Genomic DNA, 20,492 nt, shown 5'->3' on the forward strand with positions numbered 1-20,492 from the left:
GACAGTGAGTGCCCGACGCTCATTTTAAAAACCAAGGAATCCAATAGCGATGCTGACGGACTGACAGACAAAACAGCCATCTGCATTCTGAACCACGGCGCCATAAAACAACGTAGAAACCCCCCCCCTAATAAACCTGTTCATGCATCCCGCCATTGAATATGATTAAATGTCACATTTGAATCATTGCAGGTCAATCGATCGCTGATCATCTAAAGGAACACCGAACCATCGTACATCCGCAAATATCCCAGTAGAATAAGCTGGATATTATCGAATACTTAATGTTTAATGCTGAGGCTTTGTTGTTGTTGTTAATAAAAACTGTGGCTATCATTCCATCCGTGTGTGAGGAAGTGGATCGCCTGTCATCCGATATTGCTGTTGTGGAAACGAGAGTTCTTTTTTTCGACAGATGCCTTCATCGCCTCTAGCTGTAAATACAACATCGAGATGAGCAGATAAAGAAGCTGCCATAAAGTGTGTGTTTTATAGATATACCACAACAAGATTGGGAGTGTCTTTCAAACGTAAAACAAGCGTTTGTTTTGACAGCAAAAGAAAAACAGAGACTTAGTTAGAATTAGTGTGTAAATGCACCTTTCGGAGGGAGTTGTGTTTTTAGGCTTTTTATGGTTTTTGTGCGTGCACGGATGTGTCGATGCACCTGGTTGTTTGTCTGTTTAAGAGGCTAATTAGTGGTAAATGGCCGCCCTCCATCTTCATCAGGGAGGGAGAGAGACGTTAATTGACGGAGAGGGTTGAATCAAAGAGCAGCAGCCTGCTGGACCAAAGTCTCAGGCCTTCCTCCTTTTTTACCGCCTTTCCATTCTTTCCTCCGTCGTCTCCCACTCTCGCTTCGTGGCTTTGATTTCTATTTTTTTTCAAGTTGTTCTGCCACATCAGCAGTTACTCCCCCCATCTCCCTCCTCTCTTTTTTCCCTTTTCCCACTTGTTCCTGGAGTCTAGAACGAGATTCAAGAAAAGGTCAGCTCAGAATCATCATCCACTTAACAATTAACATGCTGGAAACTACTTGGCACGCCAGTTTGAAGAAGCCTCCCTCCCTCCTCTTCCTCCTCCGTCCCATCCACTCCTCCTCTGTCGTATTGTTGCTCTTTCATCCCGTCCTCCCACTGCTTATCCTCTCTTAGCCCCTCTCCTCCTGTTCTCCTTTTGGACTTTTCCCCCCCGTTATGTTTTTATTTATTTACTTTGCTCATGGTTTATTGAATCTGTTATCCCTCCTCCTCCTCCTCTGTCTGCTCCTGTCCATTTCTGTCTTCCTCAACTCCGCAAGGAAACTCATGCGTCAGTAAACATCTCCAGTAATCTCCTCTGGTCACACAGCGTGTGTGTGTGTGTGTGTGTGTGTGTGTGTGTGTGTGTGTGTGTGTGTGTGTGTGTGTGTGTGTGTGTGTGTGTGTGTGTGTGTGTGTGTGTGTGTGTGTGTGTGTGTGTGTGTGTGTGTGTGTGTGTGTGTGTGTGTGTGTGTGTGTGTGTGTGTGTGTGTGTGTGTCCATTAAATAACCATTGACAAGGAGATCCCGCTGAGCTGCCGACAACACGCCCCGGACACTCGGTAATAAGTCAGATAATGGTTATAACGGTGAAGTGTGTGTTTGGGTAAATTGTGTGTAAGATAGTGATTACACGAATAAGCCGCTACGCTTCCACTACGCTTTTGATGTTTGTGTACAAATTCTGATGAACGCGCGTCTATAAGCGCCGCAGCGTAGAGCCGCGTCCCAGCAGTTAGTCAGTTTAGTGTGTGTGTGTGTGTGTGTGTGAGTGTGTGTGTGTGTGAGTGCTTGGAGGAGTTTGTGTTTTGTGAGCACGTCATAAAATCATTTTAAGGTGATTATAATTGTGCAGCGAAGCGTGGAGTGAGTGATTGAGAAGTAAGCAGATGAATAAGAATGAGGTGTGTGTGTGTGTGCGTGTGTGTGTGTGTGTGTGTGTGTGTGTGTGTGTGTGTGTGTGTGTGTGTCCAGACACCAGGGGAGATGTAATTTGTGTGTGTGTGTGTGAGGGGGAGTGTTGAGGCTATTTATGATAATGGGAAGGATGCTCATCATGATTATAATCACATCGTCATTGTTTCTGTTTGTGTGAACAGTTTTTTTTTTTGTTTGTTTTGTTTAATTCGCACGGCCAAACTTGACAGTTTTCTTCTTCTACTGTGACATAATCGGACGACTCATCACGTGTGATTGTTGGCTCGGCTGCTCCGGAGTTTTGCAGGTCCAAAGAACGTGATATTTATTTAACTTTGGACGTTATCTGTGATGGACATCACTAGCGTTCCTCGGCTGTGTGCAGTAATGTTATCAAAGTGGTTGCTATAGCGATAACCTTTCCCGTTGAGGTTCCATGTCCTCCTCCTGTGATCCTACCAGGACCGCCGACACCCACCAGAGCTGCTACCATTTTAACCCCCGAACCAGAATTAATGAAATCCTAATTTGCATGAATTAGCATAACCTAAATGATAAATTAAAGTGTAATTTCCATACGTTCCGTCCAGTAATCCCCCCTTGGATTCCTCCTAAGCCTCCTCTGCAGGCCTCGGGGCTTCGCAGCCAAGTGGAATCAAAGACTCGACGAAAAAGCAGCAGATTCTGCATCAAAAGGTGGAGGATCATGTGGAAGGCCCTGGGACAGGCAGGCATTTGGGGATCGCAGCAGGCGAGGGAGGATATATATATTACTCTTCTCCCGAGCTGAAAAAGAGGTGAATCCTGCTTTTTTTCTTTTTTTTAAACTTAACTTCAAATGTCGAGCCTGCCTTCCCGAGGAGGAGAAGCAAAAGTCGCTGGGATCAAGCCGGAGTCTCGCTAATGAAGACGTCGCTGTCATTTCCTCGTGCGCCGCGAGCCGCTTTGCATGACGATGATGGACTGTACGCTCAATCCGCTTGTCGGAGAAAACAAAGATTGCAGGTGGTGTTTGTCAATACCATTCTTGCATTGAAATCAGTCCGCAGCCTTTCTTAGACAGAGATGTGAGCGGGGATCACGGGGGGAGATGACAGAGGAAATCTCCTCTCCAGCTTCACCATGGAGGTCTAGTGTGCAGCCGGGCCTTCCTGTCTGTGCTCCACGCTGGGAAAACACACGGAGGAGAGCATCTGAAGATCTGGGAACTGTCTCTCCATGCCTGTGGGGGGGAGGGAGAGAGAGGAGGGGGGAGAGGGAGGTGGAGAGAGAGGGGGGGAGAGAGAGGGAGGGAGGGAGAGAGAGGGGGGAGAGAGAGAGACTGATGAGAGAGAGACGGAGAGACTAGGATGAGAGAGAGAGAGAGACTCTGATGTGAGAGAGAGAGAGAGAGACTCTGATGTGAGAGAGAGAGAGAGAGAGGGGTGGGGGTAGAGAGAGACTAGGATGAGAGAGAGAGAGAAACTAGGATGAGAGAGAGAGAGACTAGGATGAGAGAGAGACTAGGATGAGAGAGAGAGAGACTCTGATGAGAGAGAGAGAGACACTCGAGAGAGAGAGAGACACTCGAGAGAGAGAGAGAGACACGAGAGAGAGAGAGAGAGAGAGAGAGAGAGGGGGGGGGGTAGAGAGAGACTAGGATGAGAGAGAGAGAGAGAAACTAGGATGAGAGAGAGAGAGAGACTAGGATGAGAGAGAGACTAGGATGAGAGAGAGAGAGACTCTGATGAGAGAGAGACACTCGAGAGAGAGAGAGAGAGACTAGGATGAGAGAGAGAGAGACACTCGAGAGAGAGAGAGAGAGACTAGGATGAGAGAGAGAGAGAGAGAGACACTCGAGAGAGAGAGAGAGAGAGAGAGAGAGAGAGAGAGAGAGAGAGAGAGAGAGAGAGAGAGAGAGAGAGAGAGAGACTAGGATGAGAGAGAGACACTCAAGAGAGAGAGACTAGGATGAGAGAGAGAGAGACTAGGATGAGAGAGAGACACTCAAGAGAGAGAGACTAGGATGAGAGAGAGAGAGACTAGGATGAGAGAGAGACACTCGAGAGAGAGACTAGGATGAGAGAGAGACACTCGAGAGAGAGACTAGGATGAGAGAGAGAGAGAGACTGTGATGAGAGAGAGACTAGGATGAGAGAGAGAGAGAGACTAGGATGACAGAGACAGAGAGAGAGAGAGAGAGACTCTGATGAGAGAGAGACTATCGGCTGCTAACACCAACACGTACACATTCATCCTGATCTGCTCAGAGCTTCCATGAGGACGGGTTCCTGCTGGGCTTCATGAAGAGGAAGACCTGCATCTTCATCCCCCTCAACGCTGCAGCTGCATCGCACGTTTCCTCCGTCCAGAAACCTGTAAACACAGACAATCCTGCAGGATTAGAAAGTGAAGGCCATGAAGCCGGCGATGTTACAAGGATGTAGAGAAGACCTGTGATTACGGCTGTTTCATGTCAGCGTCTATTAAAGCTCACTCCTCCGTGCTGTTTAACCTCCATTGTTGTCAACGAGCCACACAGCGTGACCCTTCATTACCATGATCGGAGGCAGTTTATTTACAATCAGTCCCACGTACACCGCAATACATACATCAGTAAATACATCGCAAAATAGTGCACGGCTAAATGCACCATTTACTCCAGCATCCCCTATAATAACAATAATAATAATAATAATAAAAGTTTCGACTGCATTATTGCTTTTGGTCTTTTCATGCGATATAATTTAAAACATTCAGGATTTAGACTCTTTTTCTTTTTCACATTTCAGATTAATGACTTTGCGTTTTGTAATTACCAAATGTCTAAGTGCAGCCTATTGTTGAAGCGACGTGTTTAATTGGATTCTGGGAGTGCGTTTAAAATGAGTGCACTTTTATTCTCTCCCTCTAATTTCTGGCAGGTTTTCATGTTCACGCAACATCTCTCATCTTATCTACTTTTTTTTTCAATTTCCTCACTCTTTATGTTGCCTTTCCTCCTCCTTCTCTTCTGAGTTTCCCTTCCTTCACTTTCTCCTCTTTACTCCTCATTGTTGCCTCCATTTTTTTCCTGCAAAACGGCTCATATTTTACACTTATAGTGTTATCTGGGCCCATCTGTGCCTCTCAGGCTTGTGTCATTACGTGTGCATTTCAGTGTGTGCCTTTTGTCTAACAGGCATGTTCATATATATATATATATATATATATATATATATATATATATATATATATATATATATATATATATATATATATATATATATGAACATGCATGCTTTTTGGATTGTGCCAAATGTGCAGCGTGGTTGCTGATGCATTTTTAACTACATGTGTATTTATGTGTGTGTGGATGCACAAATGTGTGTGTGTGTGTGTGTGTGTGTGTGTGTGTGTGTGTGTGTGTGTGTGTGTGTGTGTGTGTGTGTGTGTGTGTGTGTGTGTGTGTGTGTGTGTGTGTGTGTGTGTGTGTGTGGGCGCTTATTTATCTGGCCTCCCTCTCTCTTTCTCTATTTGTGACTTCCACTGTGCAATTTTCCGAATGAGAGAACTCGGATTGCGTTTTATCATGCCTATATGGGCTTTAGCATTTTATTTATTTTCGGGGGGTTTGTGTCTACTGGTGTTGAGTTGTTGCATGCGGACGTTCTGGCAGACCTGCACTCTGCATAAATGTCATTTTTTTTTAAAAGTGAAAATCGTGAAGCTGTTTGCTTCATCATTAGGGCCACTGAGTAATTATTATTTGTGTTTTTTTAATGAAGTTCTGTATGAAAGCTGCAGTACATTTCAAAGCTCTCGCTTGTTTTTCTTTAATTTGAACAAATTGCATAACGGCTTCTCTTTTGTTTGTTTGGGGCGGACAAATACCCCCAGTAACAAAAATGATCAAGTTTGAAAAACGCGGTTGATTAACTTTTAATTGTGAAAGTGGTTAATCAGTGATGATGAGTTATGTGTTGTTAATGAGCTCTCAGTCCCGAAAATGGTACGAGGAAAAATAAGCGCCACTTTATTTGTTCAAATGCATCAGAACAGTTGACGCTCGTATCCAAGGGGACTAAAACATGCCCTTATATGGTGTGTTGTTGAGATACAGTACCTGGATCACACAGATACGACTGAAGAGCAGAGAATGATCGCTTTCCCTCTGTGTGTGTTGTTATCCGAGCTTTTCCTTGCTTTGTTTGCTCTGTTAACCATCGTTGTCATTAGACCGATAAAGGATTTTGAAGGCCGATACCGATACAAATGTTTGTTGATATAAAAAACCGATATTCCGATATATCGGCCGATATTTTTTTTTATTTCAGAAACTCGTAACGAAACATTAACAGATTTCCCTAACATTAGTTATTTGTAGTTATTTATGAGTCTTCACTAAAATAATATGATAATGCAGTTTAAAAATAAACTTGTTTATTTTATTGTCACAACAGAACATAAAAATATATTAAAGTTCTGATAAATAAAATGTATAAAAATACAAACTTAAGATGTAAAACTTAAAGTCCTTTGAACAAAAACACAATAACAACAACAACAACCAAACACAAAGTTACCAGTATTAAAAGACTTGGTAAGCATCATAAATATAACTTCCAACAAGACTGGAGACAAAGTTCTATAAGGGAGTTTCGTCCGTTTTTATTTTATTTTGAAAATATTCATTTATCGGCCATTATAAATACCGATACTTATAGTTTGGAAAATGCCTAATATCTGCTGATAATATCGGCCCGCCGATATATCGGTCGTTGTCATGGACAGCACCCACCTTGTGATTACCCTCTAAGGCTAGCCCCAACAGTGAGTGCTGTTGGCACCGTTAGCTACAAGCCGCCAGCTCAGCTGTCGAAATTCTGAGAGCAAATGGAAATGCTCCCGATCATGCAAGTTTTAGAGGGTTCTAATGAAATGAGTCCGAGGCTTTATTCCGATACCAGCCTCTGTGTTAGCACCGCCGACACAGGGCGAGTCGATACGGAGCCACTGAGATGGACATCGGGTCAATACCTTAAGTTCAGTCAGCCAGCGTGGTGTCTTTCGAACGCGCCGTGGCGCATCGACTCCACACATCAATGTGGGAGAGCGCTCACTCAGGCTGGATCCCCGGGAAGGACCCTGAAACGTGGTGCACGGCGAGGCGGGACGCAAGCCAAATGTAAATGGGAGGAGTGAATCACACGGGACATGAATCCGCTTTAATAGGCCGTTTAAAGGTCACACCTCGGGCAGCGCGGTCGCACATCAGGTGTTCGACCTCGAAAACGCAGATATGTGAGCTAAATATCAACATAGTGGCGTGTGAAAAATGTAATTAATTATCACACAGTTGCATGATGCATTGGAGTGAATTGACGATATTGCACATTTGGATGAACTGGTTAGATTTTCTGGGTCAAAGGTCAACATTATTACATCTCTAAGCACACATTCACGTGACAATTATGACATTTTGGATGTAAACTGTTGCAAACTCTAGTATAAATGTATTTTTTTTGCCTCGACAGAGAGTGAAGAAAAAAACAATCTTTCAATCCCTTTGTTGTTTTGTTAACGCTCGCTCTTCTTCTGACAGACGAGATCACACATCGCTTTAAAATGCGGCGTTAAAGAAAAACCTCTCAGAAAATGGTTTGTTTGTTTGTGGTAATTATCTTCCTGTGTAACACAGCTGATGTTGACAGACTTATTTATATTTAGTGTGTGTGTGTGTGTGTGTGTGTGTGTGTGTGTGTGTGTAGTGTGGCTTTGCCAAGTGGTGACGGTTTAATGTCTGAATAGAACAAGCTGGATGATTGACGATGACGTGATTTTGTGTAACGGGTTCTATGAACGGCGCTACATAGATTGATGCTATTATATTATTATTATGGTTATTTTCGTTCCTCGTAGTTGTTTTCTAGAACGTCTCATTGTCTGCAGACATCAGTATCATTGGAAATGTGTGGATTTGTACTGTAATTATTTCCCCTCTCCCTCCCTCTTATCTGCATGCACCGTCTCCCTCCTTTCGGCCTTCCTCGTCTCGCTGCTCGCCGCCTTTTTGGACGCCGGAGTCGTTTTGCATTCCTCCCCTCACTCTTCCATCTGCTTCATAACAAGGGAAGCAGGATTTAATTAATAGGCTGATAGTGAGGCCCGGGCGAAAAATAGGGTGAGGAAAGTGAGCTGAAAAGGAGAGGAAATCTAATCAGATAGCGTCTTGTTTTTGTGTGTGGAGGTCTGCTGGGAGTGTGTGTGTGTGTGTGTGTGTGTCCTCCTCCACGTATGCCCTCCAACTCTTCTGTTTATTTCTCTGTTTACCAAAAACGATTCTTTAACCACTTTTTTTTTTAACTCACTGCCCATTTTCCTCGTTAATTAGGAAAATAAAAACAATTATTTATTTATCTTTAGTCTCTTATTCATCCCTATTCCCTCATCGTTTCCTCTCCTTCTCCATCCATCCCTCGTCCTCCCCCCCCATCCCTCACGTTTGATGAAACTGTGATAAATAACATAACATAACCTCTATCTCCTGTTCTGTTTGGTGAAACAGGCCGCGTGGCCGTTTGGGGTTTGTGGTTAATTAATGTCAAAATGCCATCGTCGTGCCACAATGATTCAAAAATCCTATTTCCTCCCCTCTCTCTCTCTTTTTCCTCTCCTGTTTGCTGTCTAAAACTGACATTCATACTAAACAAGACAGGAGACTCGATGCTTCCCCCCCCCCTCCCTCTCGCTGCTTGTCTTCTGCGCCATATTCGTTTGTTTTTCTTTCATGTTCATCTCCCGCTCCATTTACCACTCTTTTATTGTCCCTTCCATCTGTCTCTCACACTTAACTCCGTCTCCGTTCGTCCTCTTAACTCTCTCTATGGGCCTCCTTTTATTCCAGGTCCCATCTCCCGTCTCTCCCTCCTGATTTCTACCGGCGTCCTTGTTTGTTTTTCATCCATCCTCCCAACGCTTTTCTCCGTTTCCACTCCTGCAGGCCCCATTTAGAAGCACGTTGGCTATTTTCCAGTTATTTATTTAGGAATGGAGTGTGTGTGTGTTTGTGTGTGTGCGCATTTAGTAGACAAGAGTCTGCATTAGTTTTTACTGGAATGAGAAATGCATTTCTGCCTCGCTCTTTGCCATTCGCCCCGGAGCCATCTTGAAAAATGTATTTACCAAGAATGAGAACAAAACCCTAAATGTGGAGAGGTGGGGGGCGTACACACATGCACTTAAATTAAGTTAAAAATTCAAGTGTTCACTTCAAAGGGAGGAAATGTTTTTGATTTGGAGGGAAATTAAAAAGCAAAAGAAGGGATGAACTTGTTTCCTCGACTTCCTGTCACCCTTCCTCCCCCCTTCGACTCCCCTCACCCCTCCTCGTCTCCACGCCAACCGAGGCTAACTCACGCCACGAGGGCGTTCATCTCCCGAAATGTTGCTCTAAGCTCCTCTTTCTCCCTTCGACTCCCACTTTGCCTCTCCAGAGCCTTCTTAAAGACAAAAAAACCTGCTCTCTGCAATCCCCGCCTCCTCTCCTCCTTTCTTCCCTCCGTTATTATCTCCCTCCAGTCTCACCCTGAGTCATCTCTCCTCGGCTCATCCCCTCTTTATCCCACTCTCCCATTTATCTGCCTCATCCATGCGTCCCTCCTTCCCACTCCCGTTCCCGACTCCCCCTCTCTCTCTCCCGTTCCTCCCGCCGCCTCTCAGCCTCGCCGTCTTTTGTCCTCTCGAGCGAGGCCGAATCCAATCCCTTCCACACTTCCCACTTTTTCCCACTCGCTCTCTCGTTTTTTTTTTTTTTTGGCATCCAGCTTTTCATCCACCTCCGCACTCCCACTTCCCTCTCGCTTCCCCTCACTCCTATTTTTTCGCTCTCTTGAGTTGAGTTGGCCTCGTAGAGCTGTCATCTCTCAACATATCTCTCAATCTCCTCCATCCTTGAGGATCTCAGCAGTGGAGCTTATTTACTTTACCTCCCTGCCTGTTTGTCACATCCCCACCCCTCCCCTCCCGTTAGCTCTCGGCACACTGCCACCCTCTTCTCCCTTGCTAACGAGCTCTTGGTGAAACGACTGAAAACGATATGCAATTAGTACTCAGCGTTCATGTGTGCCACTTGAATGGGACTGCATGTGTCCTTGTAGGCTCTAATGTATTTCCCGTGTACTGAGATAATGTAAGGTCGCGTCCAGTGAAGGCAGAAGCCTCGCGTGACCGTTGAAATGCACGCCGTGTAAAGCTGCAGCCACCGCGAGTGCTTTCTCAGGTACCTCCTGATGCGTTCGTGTACATCGGTTTCCAACGTATTCCAGATGCGTGCTCAGGTGCTCAGCCCTCCGTCAGAGGTCACGACATCGTACATCCCCGGCTGTGATCCCCTCCCGCTCCAGTCTTCACCCCTCTGCATAAGTCAGGGGCCGACAAGATAATTCATTTTAATAGAATTACATTTTAATGAAACCTTCATTGTACTCTCGGCTCTGGAGATGACTCGCAGTGATTCCACGGTGATCTGCTTTTTTTTTTTTTTTTAAATGAACGTACGCTCTTGCTTTGAAATGCACATGGAAGCATAGTTCCTGTTTTAATCAGCATGGATTAGCACCAATTTTATCCTTTTTTTTTGTGCCAGCAATTATTCATTTTGGTTAATTACACCGCATGCTTTAGTGGGTTGGAGGATTTACTTATAAAACTGAATAAAGTTGAGCTCAAGTGATATTTCTTTTCATAAGTTGCTTAATATGCTTTTTTCCCCCACAATGCAACGTTTTCATCACAATATAAAAAACAACAAGGAGGCGTTTATATATAATAATGCAGTTTCTACTTTATTAAACGCATCAAATTGAAAGACATACATATTCACCACCGTATGACCACAAATAATAATGCAGTTATGGTTGCAGTCTTGGTTGCTGGTTGTCATAGTAACACACACACAAAAAAATCATGTGCACACGTGTAAATGGAGCTAAATGATCCACTTGTATTGTTTTTATGAAAACAAATCTCCACCTCCAACGTGATCTTTCGATATCTGCAGGATGTGGATCAGGCTGAATCGACCACACTTCCTCTGTTATACACCATCGATACACGTGCAGGTTAAATGCTTCATAATATGGATTTTATAATGGCCGTAGCCGTTGACCTGGACTCCCGATGATGCTCCTCATCTTTGAAGCTTTTTACCACAAATCTGACTTGGAAGATGGTAATCCAAGTGTTTTTTTTTATTTTCCACCTTGGCCTTTCTCCAAAACATCCAGCCGACGCTGACATTTAAACATTCCTTTTAAAACTGCCAGTTAAATGTGCATCCAACCACATAAGCTCACATATAAGATGCTGTGCACAGATGTGTGTTTATGCCCTCAACTTTTTTTTTCTTCAGCTGTCTGCAGTGTCCATGCTGATAAATGCTATCCATGTATGAATTATGTGTCAGTTGGGAATGATTTACACTGCTTATCCCACAAAAGACCTTTCAGATGCTGCTATAAAAAATCTGGCTAATATAGCGCTTACGGGGAACGCGGCCGTTGCTGAGCTGTAAATAATTTGGGCCTCCGTGTGGTTCTCCTGTCTAATAAATGTATCTCCTAGCAGAGGTTGGAGATTTCATCAGAGAGCAAACGTGCATTATTTACAAGCAAGCAAGGTTGTATAAGGTTGTTGTGTACACGGGGGGGCGACGGTAAAAGCACTGAGAAAACATCGCAGGGCAGATTCTTTGCGTAGAAATATCCCGATGACCTTTTGTGACGGATCTTTCTATTTAAACTGTCAGATGTATAAGAAGTTGGCAGCTACTGAGGAGCCCGAAGAAAGGCAAACAGTCGGAGATGTTGGGCAACAAAGTCAACAAGCTTGGTTGTAAAATATTCATACATGCTATAGCAGGAATAAGTTCACACCTATTGACACAGCGGAGCCTTAAAGTGAGCCAAACAATAGCCAAACAGGAGACATTAAAAAGTCAAATTGAAGGAATGGATTGGACACAATTTTGGGTTCTTTGGGTACTTTTAGGAAAACGCAAAATGACAGTTTTGGAGGGATGTGAAGACAGATATCACACATTATTCACAATATATAAAGGTAAACACATGCTGACAAAACAACAAAGGCTCCTAGCAAACCAGAAAAAAAAAAGGAGCCGGGCTTTGGTTCCATTCGGCTTGCTGTAATGTGATTATTTGCTAATTTCAGGAAATATGCACCACTAAAGCTCGATATCACCTGAAATGACGATGGCCTCGAGGCAAGTCCTGCATTAGTGCGTAATGGTAATCTCTGAGTCGGAGTCTAAAATCGAGTTTAGGGACCTTATTATTTCGGGTTATGTTGCGCTTACATGCATGTTACCGAAATAAATATCTGTTTAATCACATTCACGACGACTCATAGGTGCCAGGTCTAAGGCACTTCTTGGTTGTTGTTGGGGGGGGAATCTAATTAAGCTGCCATGTAGTCGGCGATGTGCTTGACTTCCATCACATGATACGTCCACAATATGGAGAGGATTAGAGGAAGTGGGGGCCCCGACAACTTTTAAAGGGTATATTGGAGAACAAGCAGGCGGAACAGCTTTAATTTAGATTAGTTTTGGTGGCGGAGAAATACAAGCCATGGCATTGAATCTGGGATTCTTTTTCTCTTTCGCATCATCAATTTCATGGTTCATGGTTTATTGCCCGAGGTGCTTTTATTGATCATTAAATCGCAACAAAATCTTATAAATAACCTTTTCCGAGCGATTCTCAAGGCACATCAGAATAAGCTCTGCTATTAAGGATTGCTAGTTAGCGCGTAGCTTTTGTGATTTTGTCTTGTTTACTTCCTGGAAGACTGAGTGGCTGTAAGAACGCCAAAACATAAAATTTCCTCTCACATCAAATATCATTTCTTCTGACTTCCTCTCGTTACATTCTGTTAGTTGTTAACTTTAATAAACACGCACACGCACCATTGATTTTTCAATGTCTGCTGACGTTATTGGCATATCTTGTAATTACGTCTGTATTGTCGAAGCATACAAAGGAACCTAGGATGGGAAAAGAAAGCTGTGATAATTGAAATATAATGCGCGAATCGAGTCATAAACAGCTCCTTTTGTACGGGAATCTTTTCAGTGCCGACAGCTTCGGTCCAAGTTGACTTCCTGTCGCAAACCTTGTATGAAAACAAAGACTGCTTATGTTGTCAAGGTCTGTAAATCCAGCCAGGTTTGTTCATGTCAGACGCTCCATAAATGGCGATGGAGTTGATTCAGTGGTTATTAGTTCGGCCTGTTTGATTCAGTGTTTGGCTGCCAGTGAATATCGCTGCATTTCCATGTTTTTATTAGAGACTTTTAGTGTCTCAACTTCCAGTTTCCAGTTTAAACGCTGATTATCAGACGGGGACGTATCGCCATATTGTTCAACGTATGTTTCCCGTCTTCGGTTAATCCTCCGGGTTCTCCCACGCAGAGCTTAAGCCAACTGTTACAACCAGCCCAGTGTGCTTTGGTGCAATTCTCTCCCTCCCCCCCAAAAAATCCAGCTTTTTCACTGAAGGCGTATCACCCTCGTCCTTTTCCTGCGTGGCTCGGCCTTGTTGTGGAACTCTTTTATGATACGAAGGACATTTATTCGGAATAAAACTGACAATATGTATATTATTTTTCAACCCTCGAGGGTTTCCTCCATTCAATCAGTGTTTGTTTTCAAACTAGAAGAATCACGCAAAACACAAAAAACTGGGGCAAATTTGATTTATATGTAACAAGAAGACAAGTCGCGGATGCCAAGTGTTATTCACTTACCATACTAACGCAGTATTTAGTTAGCCAGAACTGGAGTTAGTACGTCCCAATAGATGTCAAAAATACTTATATTTGGAGTTTTGTTTCTGCCTGAATCGACCGAATGAATTTTATAGGAGAGCATTCGAGGACTGCAGCTCTGGGGGAGCTGATGTTCTGGAGAAACTAATCTCAGTCTGGAAACAAACTGCCATCCTAATTATTCCATAAAGGAACCAAAGGGAGGGGGGAGGGGGGGACTGTTCCCAGAACGGCTGTCGGGGACATCGCTCATTTTCATCTCGTCCTTTTCATTATTTAAGGAACGCGAGCAGGAGCCGTCCAAATGAAAAAAATAACCAACATATTGGTGAAAGTGTAACAAAAAAAACACGTGAGCGCCCGGCCAAGTCGCCGAGATTGGATCTGCTCGTTCCCGCCGACATTTTTTTCGCACCAGGCTGATGCATAATTGTCCTTCTGCTCGGCCAGAATGTGAATAGCAGCTAATTGAGACATTAAGGAGATGGGAGCCAAGACGGTGTCCAAAAATTTGGCTTGTTTGCTAATTCCCCGTCTCCCATTCACCCTTCAAGGCGAGTGTGTCTACGAGGGGGGTTCGGTGCCATTTAAAGGAGTTATGTGTCCTCCACCCTTTTGTGTCCGTCCATTTCTGCTTTTAAAAATGTCCAGAAAAACAATGATAAAATACTTTTTTGTGTTGGATTGTGCAAGGTCACCTCATTGGAGCTCCACATTTAAATACATGCATACAGACGAGGGCTGCAATTCATGAAAATGGAAGGAAAATAACGACTCTCTGACCCTTTCACATTTAAAATCTTCCTAATATTGGATAATTGCTGAATAAAAATTAGCATAATGGAATGTGTGTGTTTGTTCCTGGGCGAAAGTACATTTTTGGATATCTCTGAATAATATCATCTGCACATATATACACGCGTATTCAACTGAAACATCCTTTTAAATTGGCTTCAGTTTCTTGTTATCTTTAGAAATGTAATAAAGTCGGATAAAAAGGCTGGTAACCGTTTTCTTAGATGTCAGTTTTGTATCCAAAGGTTATTCAGATTATTGAATCGCAGTGGAAAGACATTTGATGGTTGGCGGTAAGGCAGTAATTCGAGTTTCTCTGTCCTCTCCCTTCTTTAAATGAGTCTTTTTGCTGAATATTTGAGCTTTTTAAAGTTTTGTACAAATGATGAAATAGTAATGATTACAAATGTTCCTCTTTAAGACCAGAAAGCCCTTTGCCCCTCGTCCTGGGTCCAGGTTTTTCCGGAGATTCTCCACGGCACACCTCCTAACCTCTAATCAAACTGAAGTTGCGACTAAGCGGTTGTTTTATATGGAGAACTGTATTCTCCGTTTCCAGCTTGCTCGGCCTCGGGCTGTTGTTTCAGCGACATCAAATTATAACCAAAGTTTTGTTTTAATCAACTTTTTTTGCTATTAAGAGGTATCCATGTGGGATTGCTTTCTCGTCACGCAACGCAGATTCAATTGTATAAACAACCATTGCTGGAAAATCTGCAGACATCCTCCACATTCTGATTCAAATAGCTAAAGATGTTTATATTGGACAAACAGCCCTTTTATCTATTCACTCACCTCATCGCCTCTCTCTCCTTGACAGCGTGGACCTGGTTCACGCCCAGCTGCATGTGTGCGAGGGCCGCAGCCTGCCAGAGCTGGGCATCAAGCAGGACAAGATCAGGGTGAACGGCTGTGCCATCCAGTGCAGGGTGACGACCGAGGACCCGGCCAGAGGCTTCCAGCCCGACACCGGGAGGATCGAGGTAGGGTTCAGCCCCGGGCTGGGAGTCAATCCTCCCCTTTTGACACGTCAAATGTCTGTTTTCCTCGTCTGCCAGGCTTTCTCCAAGTAATAGACCATCCATAGACCATCAATCAATTTCTGATTTACCTAAAACACAACACAAAGTAACCATAGAAAACTGTTTCTATGCCATTCAGATGATGCTCCGACTAGACCCACGTGTGCTTCTATTATCGATCCGTCACGTTGATCCATATTGCAGCTTTCAGCGATGCAATTAGGAAGTTGCCTTGTGGGATCTGCGAGTGGGACGGCGTGATTCCCCCCCCCCCCCCCCCATGTGTGTGTGTGTGTGTGTGTGTGTGTGTGTGTGTGTGTGTGTGTGTGTGTGTGTGTGTGTGTGTGTGTGTGTGCGCGTATTTAGTTCATGTATTTGTGTATCTTCTGATTTTATCCTTGTCTGGTGGTATTGAGAGTCCATGTCTACCTTTTTATGTGAGAGGACCAGTGATGTTCTTTGACAGCGCTCACGCATGAAAAGACACAGTGTGTGTGTGTGTGTGTGTGTGTGTGTGTGTGTGTGTGTGTGTGTGTGTGTGTGTGTGTGTGTGTGTGTGTGTGTGTGTGTGTGTGTGTGTGTGTGTGTGTGTGTGTCTACACACCGTATGCCATTTCTCACCCTGCCTCTACAAATCTCTCCTGCTGATGAGGTCTGATCCCTGGATGCTTTTTTTTTTTTTTTTGTTGCTGTCAGGTCCTTTTGCCCTTCACCCTCGACTGTACACCCACTCCCATCTTCTTCTGTTGCTATTCCCCCCCCTATCATCCTCTGTCCTACTCTTTAATGTTGTTTTTTCTATTAGCTTCCCCCCCCCCGGGGCCTTAACGGTGTCACAAAGTGCTTTACAAATAATTAAGTGGTCGTAAAAGCCCGGTTTGAATTAATAGGAATGGCCCATCATTTAAAACAAGGTTTAATGAGAGTAAAGCGGCTATTTATCAGAATGGAAACGAATCAAACCGTGTGTTAAAGATGATGTGAGGAGATAATGGTGATTTTGACCTTAGCAGAGCGCGGTGCTTAACACGCCTGAGGGGTGGGGAGGAGATGAGTTACGTTTGGTTCTGTCGTCTAAACGTCTCCGGATTCTGCTGGAGGGGATAAAAGTGTTTAAAAAAACAAATAATATAACGTTATTTGCACATTTTCCTGCAGCATCCTGGCGGGAAAATCCACATATTTGCAGCATAGATGCTACTGGGAGACTATATATTTCCCAGAGACCCTCTGGTATTTACCGCTCCCCCCTCTCTTCTTAAGGCTTCTCACGGACGGCGTGAATAAAATACCGCCGCTGCCAGCTGGTGACTTAGCACGCTGCTTTTTGATTCCTTGGCTGTGATTGAATTGGAGTTGCGCCGCCGACTTTCCAATCAAACAAATCATCTGTCTGTTGGTTTTGAGTGAGGTATGGGGGGGGGCAGATAAATGGCTGTGTTTGTGAACGGAGATTTATTTGAATTGAATTTGAGTCTATTAATGAATCCCCCGGGGTATGCTTATTTTAGTTCATTAACAGTCTATGTGCCTCAGCGATCAGACCGAGTGTTTTATTTCAACATTAACCTGATCAATTACCACCTTCAGATGGAACCTTTAACTGACATTTTTTATTTTTAGTTCACGTAGACTCGCACCTGATTTCTGGAAGACGCGTAAAAACATGCGTTATTTAGATAACACCCACCCTTGATGTGTCACTCTCACTTTCAGGGGGCGTGACCTTTCCACTCTCTGCCTCCCACACCATTTAGCCACGTATGAAATGAACACAAACGCACACTTTACCGTGCAATATGAATGAATCCAACACAATCAGAAAATCAAGAGATGGAGGGAATTCTTATGTCTGAGGGGCGGATGAATAAAATATGACCCAAAGGGCTGTGACAAGGTCAGCAGCTGAGTGACGCAGGGAACAGTGGATGGCAGGAGGGTTTGATGGTCGTCACGCTACGGGCTTTTAGTCCACTTGGACTTGCTGGGGTGGAGTCAACCCTGCAGACTTTTCAGACTCTATAGAGACCCCCCCCCCCCCCCCCCCCCCCTCCAAATGTGAAGCCAATGCCGTCACTTGTTAGAATCTGCAGACGAGGGCAGGAGTCGTACTCCAGTAGAAAGGCTACTTCCTCCCTGAAGCACCGAAGTCAGCTGTCCATAACACTGGAGTGTGAAATGCTTTTTTTCCATCTTCACAAAGATGGCGGACCAGGAAGGGGGGGAGATGAGGTCCCGGGGTTAGAAGGAGGAGACGAGGAGGGATATTTGAACAGAAAAAGCAAAGACTCAACAGGTCGGATCAGTAAACGGGTCCATCCTTATTTCTCCTCCTCCTCCTCCGGAGGAAAATAAAGGGAGCAGCCACATGAGAGCCTTCTATCTCTTCCACGTCTCTTATCTGCTTTTAATGGAGCTTTCAGAGCGGGTGGAGACGGGGAAGGAGACGGGGGCGAGCAGCACAGGCAAACAAGGTTGGATTGGACTGTGTAGGGCACAGCAGAGAGAAGTGGAGCGCCATTAAGAGCAACCATTACTCAGCTTTTATTTAAAGGTCTGACCCATAATTGCGGTGTCATTTCCGCTGTTGGAATCGTAGCTGATTTGCTACACGAGGACGAGGCAGCTCGGTGCCTCGTTTCCACGTGGAAACGGAGAATAGAATAATAAAAGCTGAAATAGCCTGCCTGCATCCCACGTCACTGTCGAATCAAATGATGCAGCGAGAACAACAGCATTAGCAGCAGCAGAATTAAGCTTTATCGGCTATATTTGTCATCGGGACTAATTGGATGACCTCATTATTTCCCCTTTTTAAACGACACATGTTATCCTCTGTTTCCCTCAGGGTCAAAACCCCCGTCAAACTCAATTATTAGCCTATAATATCGTCATAATGTCACCGTTATCGATCTTCGATTGCAAGCTTTGCATTAAAAATGGGCGGAACAATCACAAGGGCCGTTTTAACTAGTTTTAACATTTCCCTCCTTCTTTAAATGTTAAATTAAAAATGCATATAAATTAGAGTAAATTATCCATGACCACATGAATATTAATCGGCGATACCGAGAGGAAGGAAGAGTTTTTTAATTGGCAGCTCTGTGTGCTTTTGGAGGGAAACACAAGTCTGGCATTGCAAGAGTTTTCACATCAATCGCATTAGAATATATCTGCACGCATAAGTGACTCGTATTTTATTTTTATGTCACCGCCGCCGTGAACGCAAAAACATTCTGCATCATAAAGTGCTTCACATTCATACCTTTTTATGTGACATTAATGCTTTATTCAGTGTGGCGACGCGCATGTTGAGGTCAGGAAGAAGACTAACGAGGTAAAGGTGTGAGGATGAGGAGTGATGGATGACATGGTTGCCACGGCAACAGGCATGCTTTGGGTCAGGCGGGGGCACTCGGGGGTCACAGCTCGCTGAGACGTGAATTTCTCTTTATTTCTCCCACACCATTGATTTCCTCCTAATTCCTCATTTTCCTGATTCCCGTCCTCTCGGCTCACATTCCTCCCATCCTCCCCATCCCACCTCCTCGTCCTCCACAAAAAAACAAGTAAGGCTAACTCCCGCTGTTCCGCCATCCTCCCCGTGTTCCTATTATCCCCCCCCTGCTGTTGCTCGGCACCCCGCCTCCCCCTTTCCAGCCGCCATGTGCTATTCAGTGGACGTTATTAAAAATCCAAGACAACCCGTGTAGCTCCAGAGGAATGGAAGCCCTTACTCTGGCAGTATCTGTAGCCCGGTGGGGGAACTACAAGACCTGCAGACCTTCACTCTCTTTCATGCCTCATTTATGAATTTGAATATCAGGAAATGGATTAAACTGTCCATAATTCAGCCCATAAATCAAATGCGTCTCCTCATTGTGTCAGCCGACGATACTCACAGCTGCCTCTCTCCGTTTCCGGAGCATCCTCGTTTTGTTTGTTTCTTTTATAGGACACATTTGCATTTGGTGTTTTATTAATGTCTTCTGGAATGTGAATGTGAATGTTTGTCCTCTAAAGGACGCATCGCAGTTTGAAAAATCCTAATTGGGCTTAATTAGAGGAAGTGCGTTTTGTGTCGAGTTTGTATAGAAACGTATAGAGTCCGCCATCATCCACAGTCTTCTGTTTTCTTCGCCGCCGTCTTTGATTTCCTCCATTGACTTATTGAAACGGACCGCCGAGAGAAATCAAGCACGGAACGCACGCTGAGCTAATCCGACCGAGCGAGATGAATCGCTCGTTTAACCCAAATAATGATTCATATTGACGCGAATGGGAGGCCCAACTTAACTTTATAAATTGGTTGTAATTATCTTCGTGTTTCCTTGCAGAGAAATCTGTGTGAAATTAGGAAATGTGTGAATTTATGCAGTATTAAAAATAACACAAATTCACATTATTATGGATTGAGCGTGAGGTTTTCATGACTTAATTTATCACCTAGCTGTGTGTGTGTGTGTGTGTGTGTGTGTGTGTGTGTGTGTGTGTGTGTGTGTGTGTGTGTGTCGTATCTTGTTTTGTTCCTCTCCTCCCTTGGTCAGGACCCAATGAAGCGAAGTACAGGAGCGAGAAACAAAAACTTGTGACGCGTGACAAATACACCGAAATGAGGAATCCAGAGAGCATAAGGGACACACACACACACACACACACACACACACACACACACACAGTCTGTTCACACGCTGCCTTGTTAACTCTAGTACCACCAGGGACCCTTGACCGACGTTTGAACACCAGAAACACACACCTGCTGCCCCCCCCTCCCACACACACACACAGACACACACACACACACACACACACACACACACGCACACACACACACACACACACACAGCTGTACAAGGTGTAATTTCCAAAGAAACACCTTTGACCTTGAGGGGTCGTGCATGGAGCGAGCCTCCAACGTGAGTGGACTTGCTC

The 20,492-nt window shown here is 44.3% G+C and overlaps 1 protein-coding gene across 1 annotated transcript in view; it reads left to right on the top strand.

Moving 5' to 3' along the window:
* pcxb (pyruvate carboxylase b) overlaps nucleotides 1-20,492 on the top strand; it is a 206,361-nt gene that overhangs the window by 49,742 nt on the left and 136,127 nt on the right. The window contains exon 11 of the mRNA XM_084002593.1: nucleotides 15,359-15,521. Coding sequence (XP_083858719.1) covers nucleotides 15,359-15,521 — 163 coding nt within the window. The remainder of the gene's footprint in view (nucleotides 1-15,358; nucleotides 15,522-20,492) is intronic.

The sequence above is a fragment of the Eutrigla gurnardus genome (assembly GCF_963514095.1).
Source record: "Eutrigla gurnardus genome assembly, chromosome: 23".
NCBI classification, from domain to species: domain Eukaryota; kingdom Metazoa; phylum Chordata; class Actinopteri; order Perciformes; family Triglidae; genus Eutrigla; species Eutrigla gurnardus.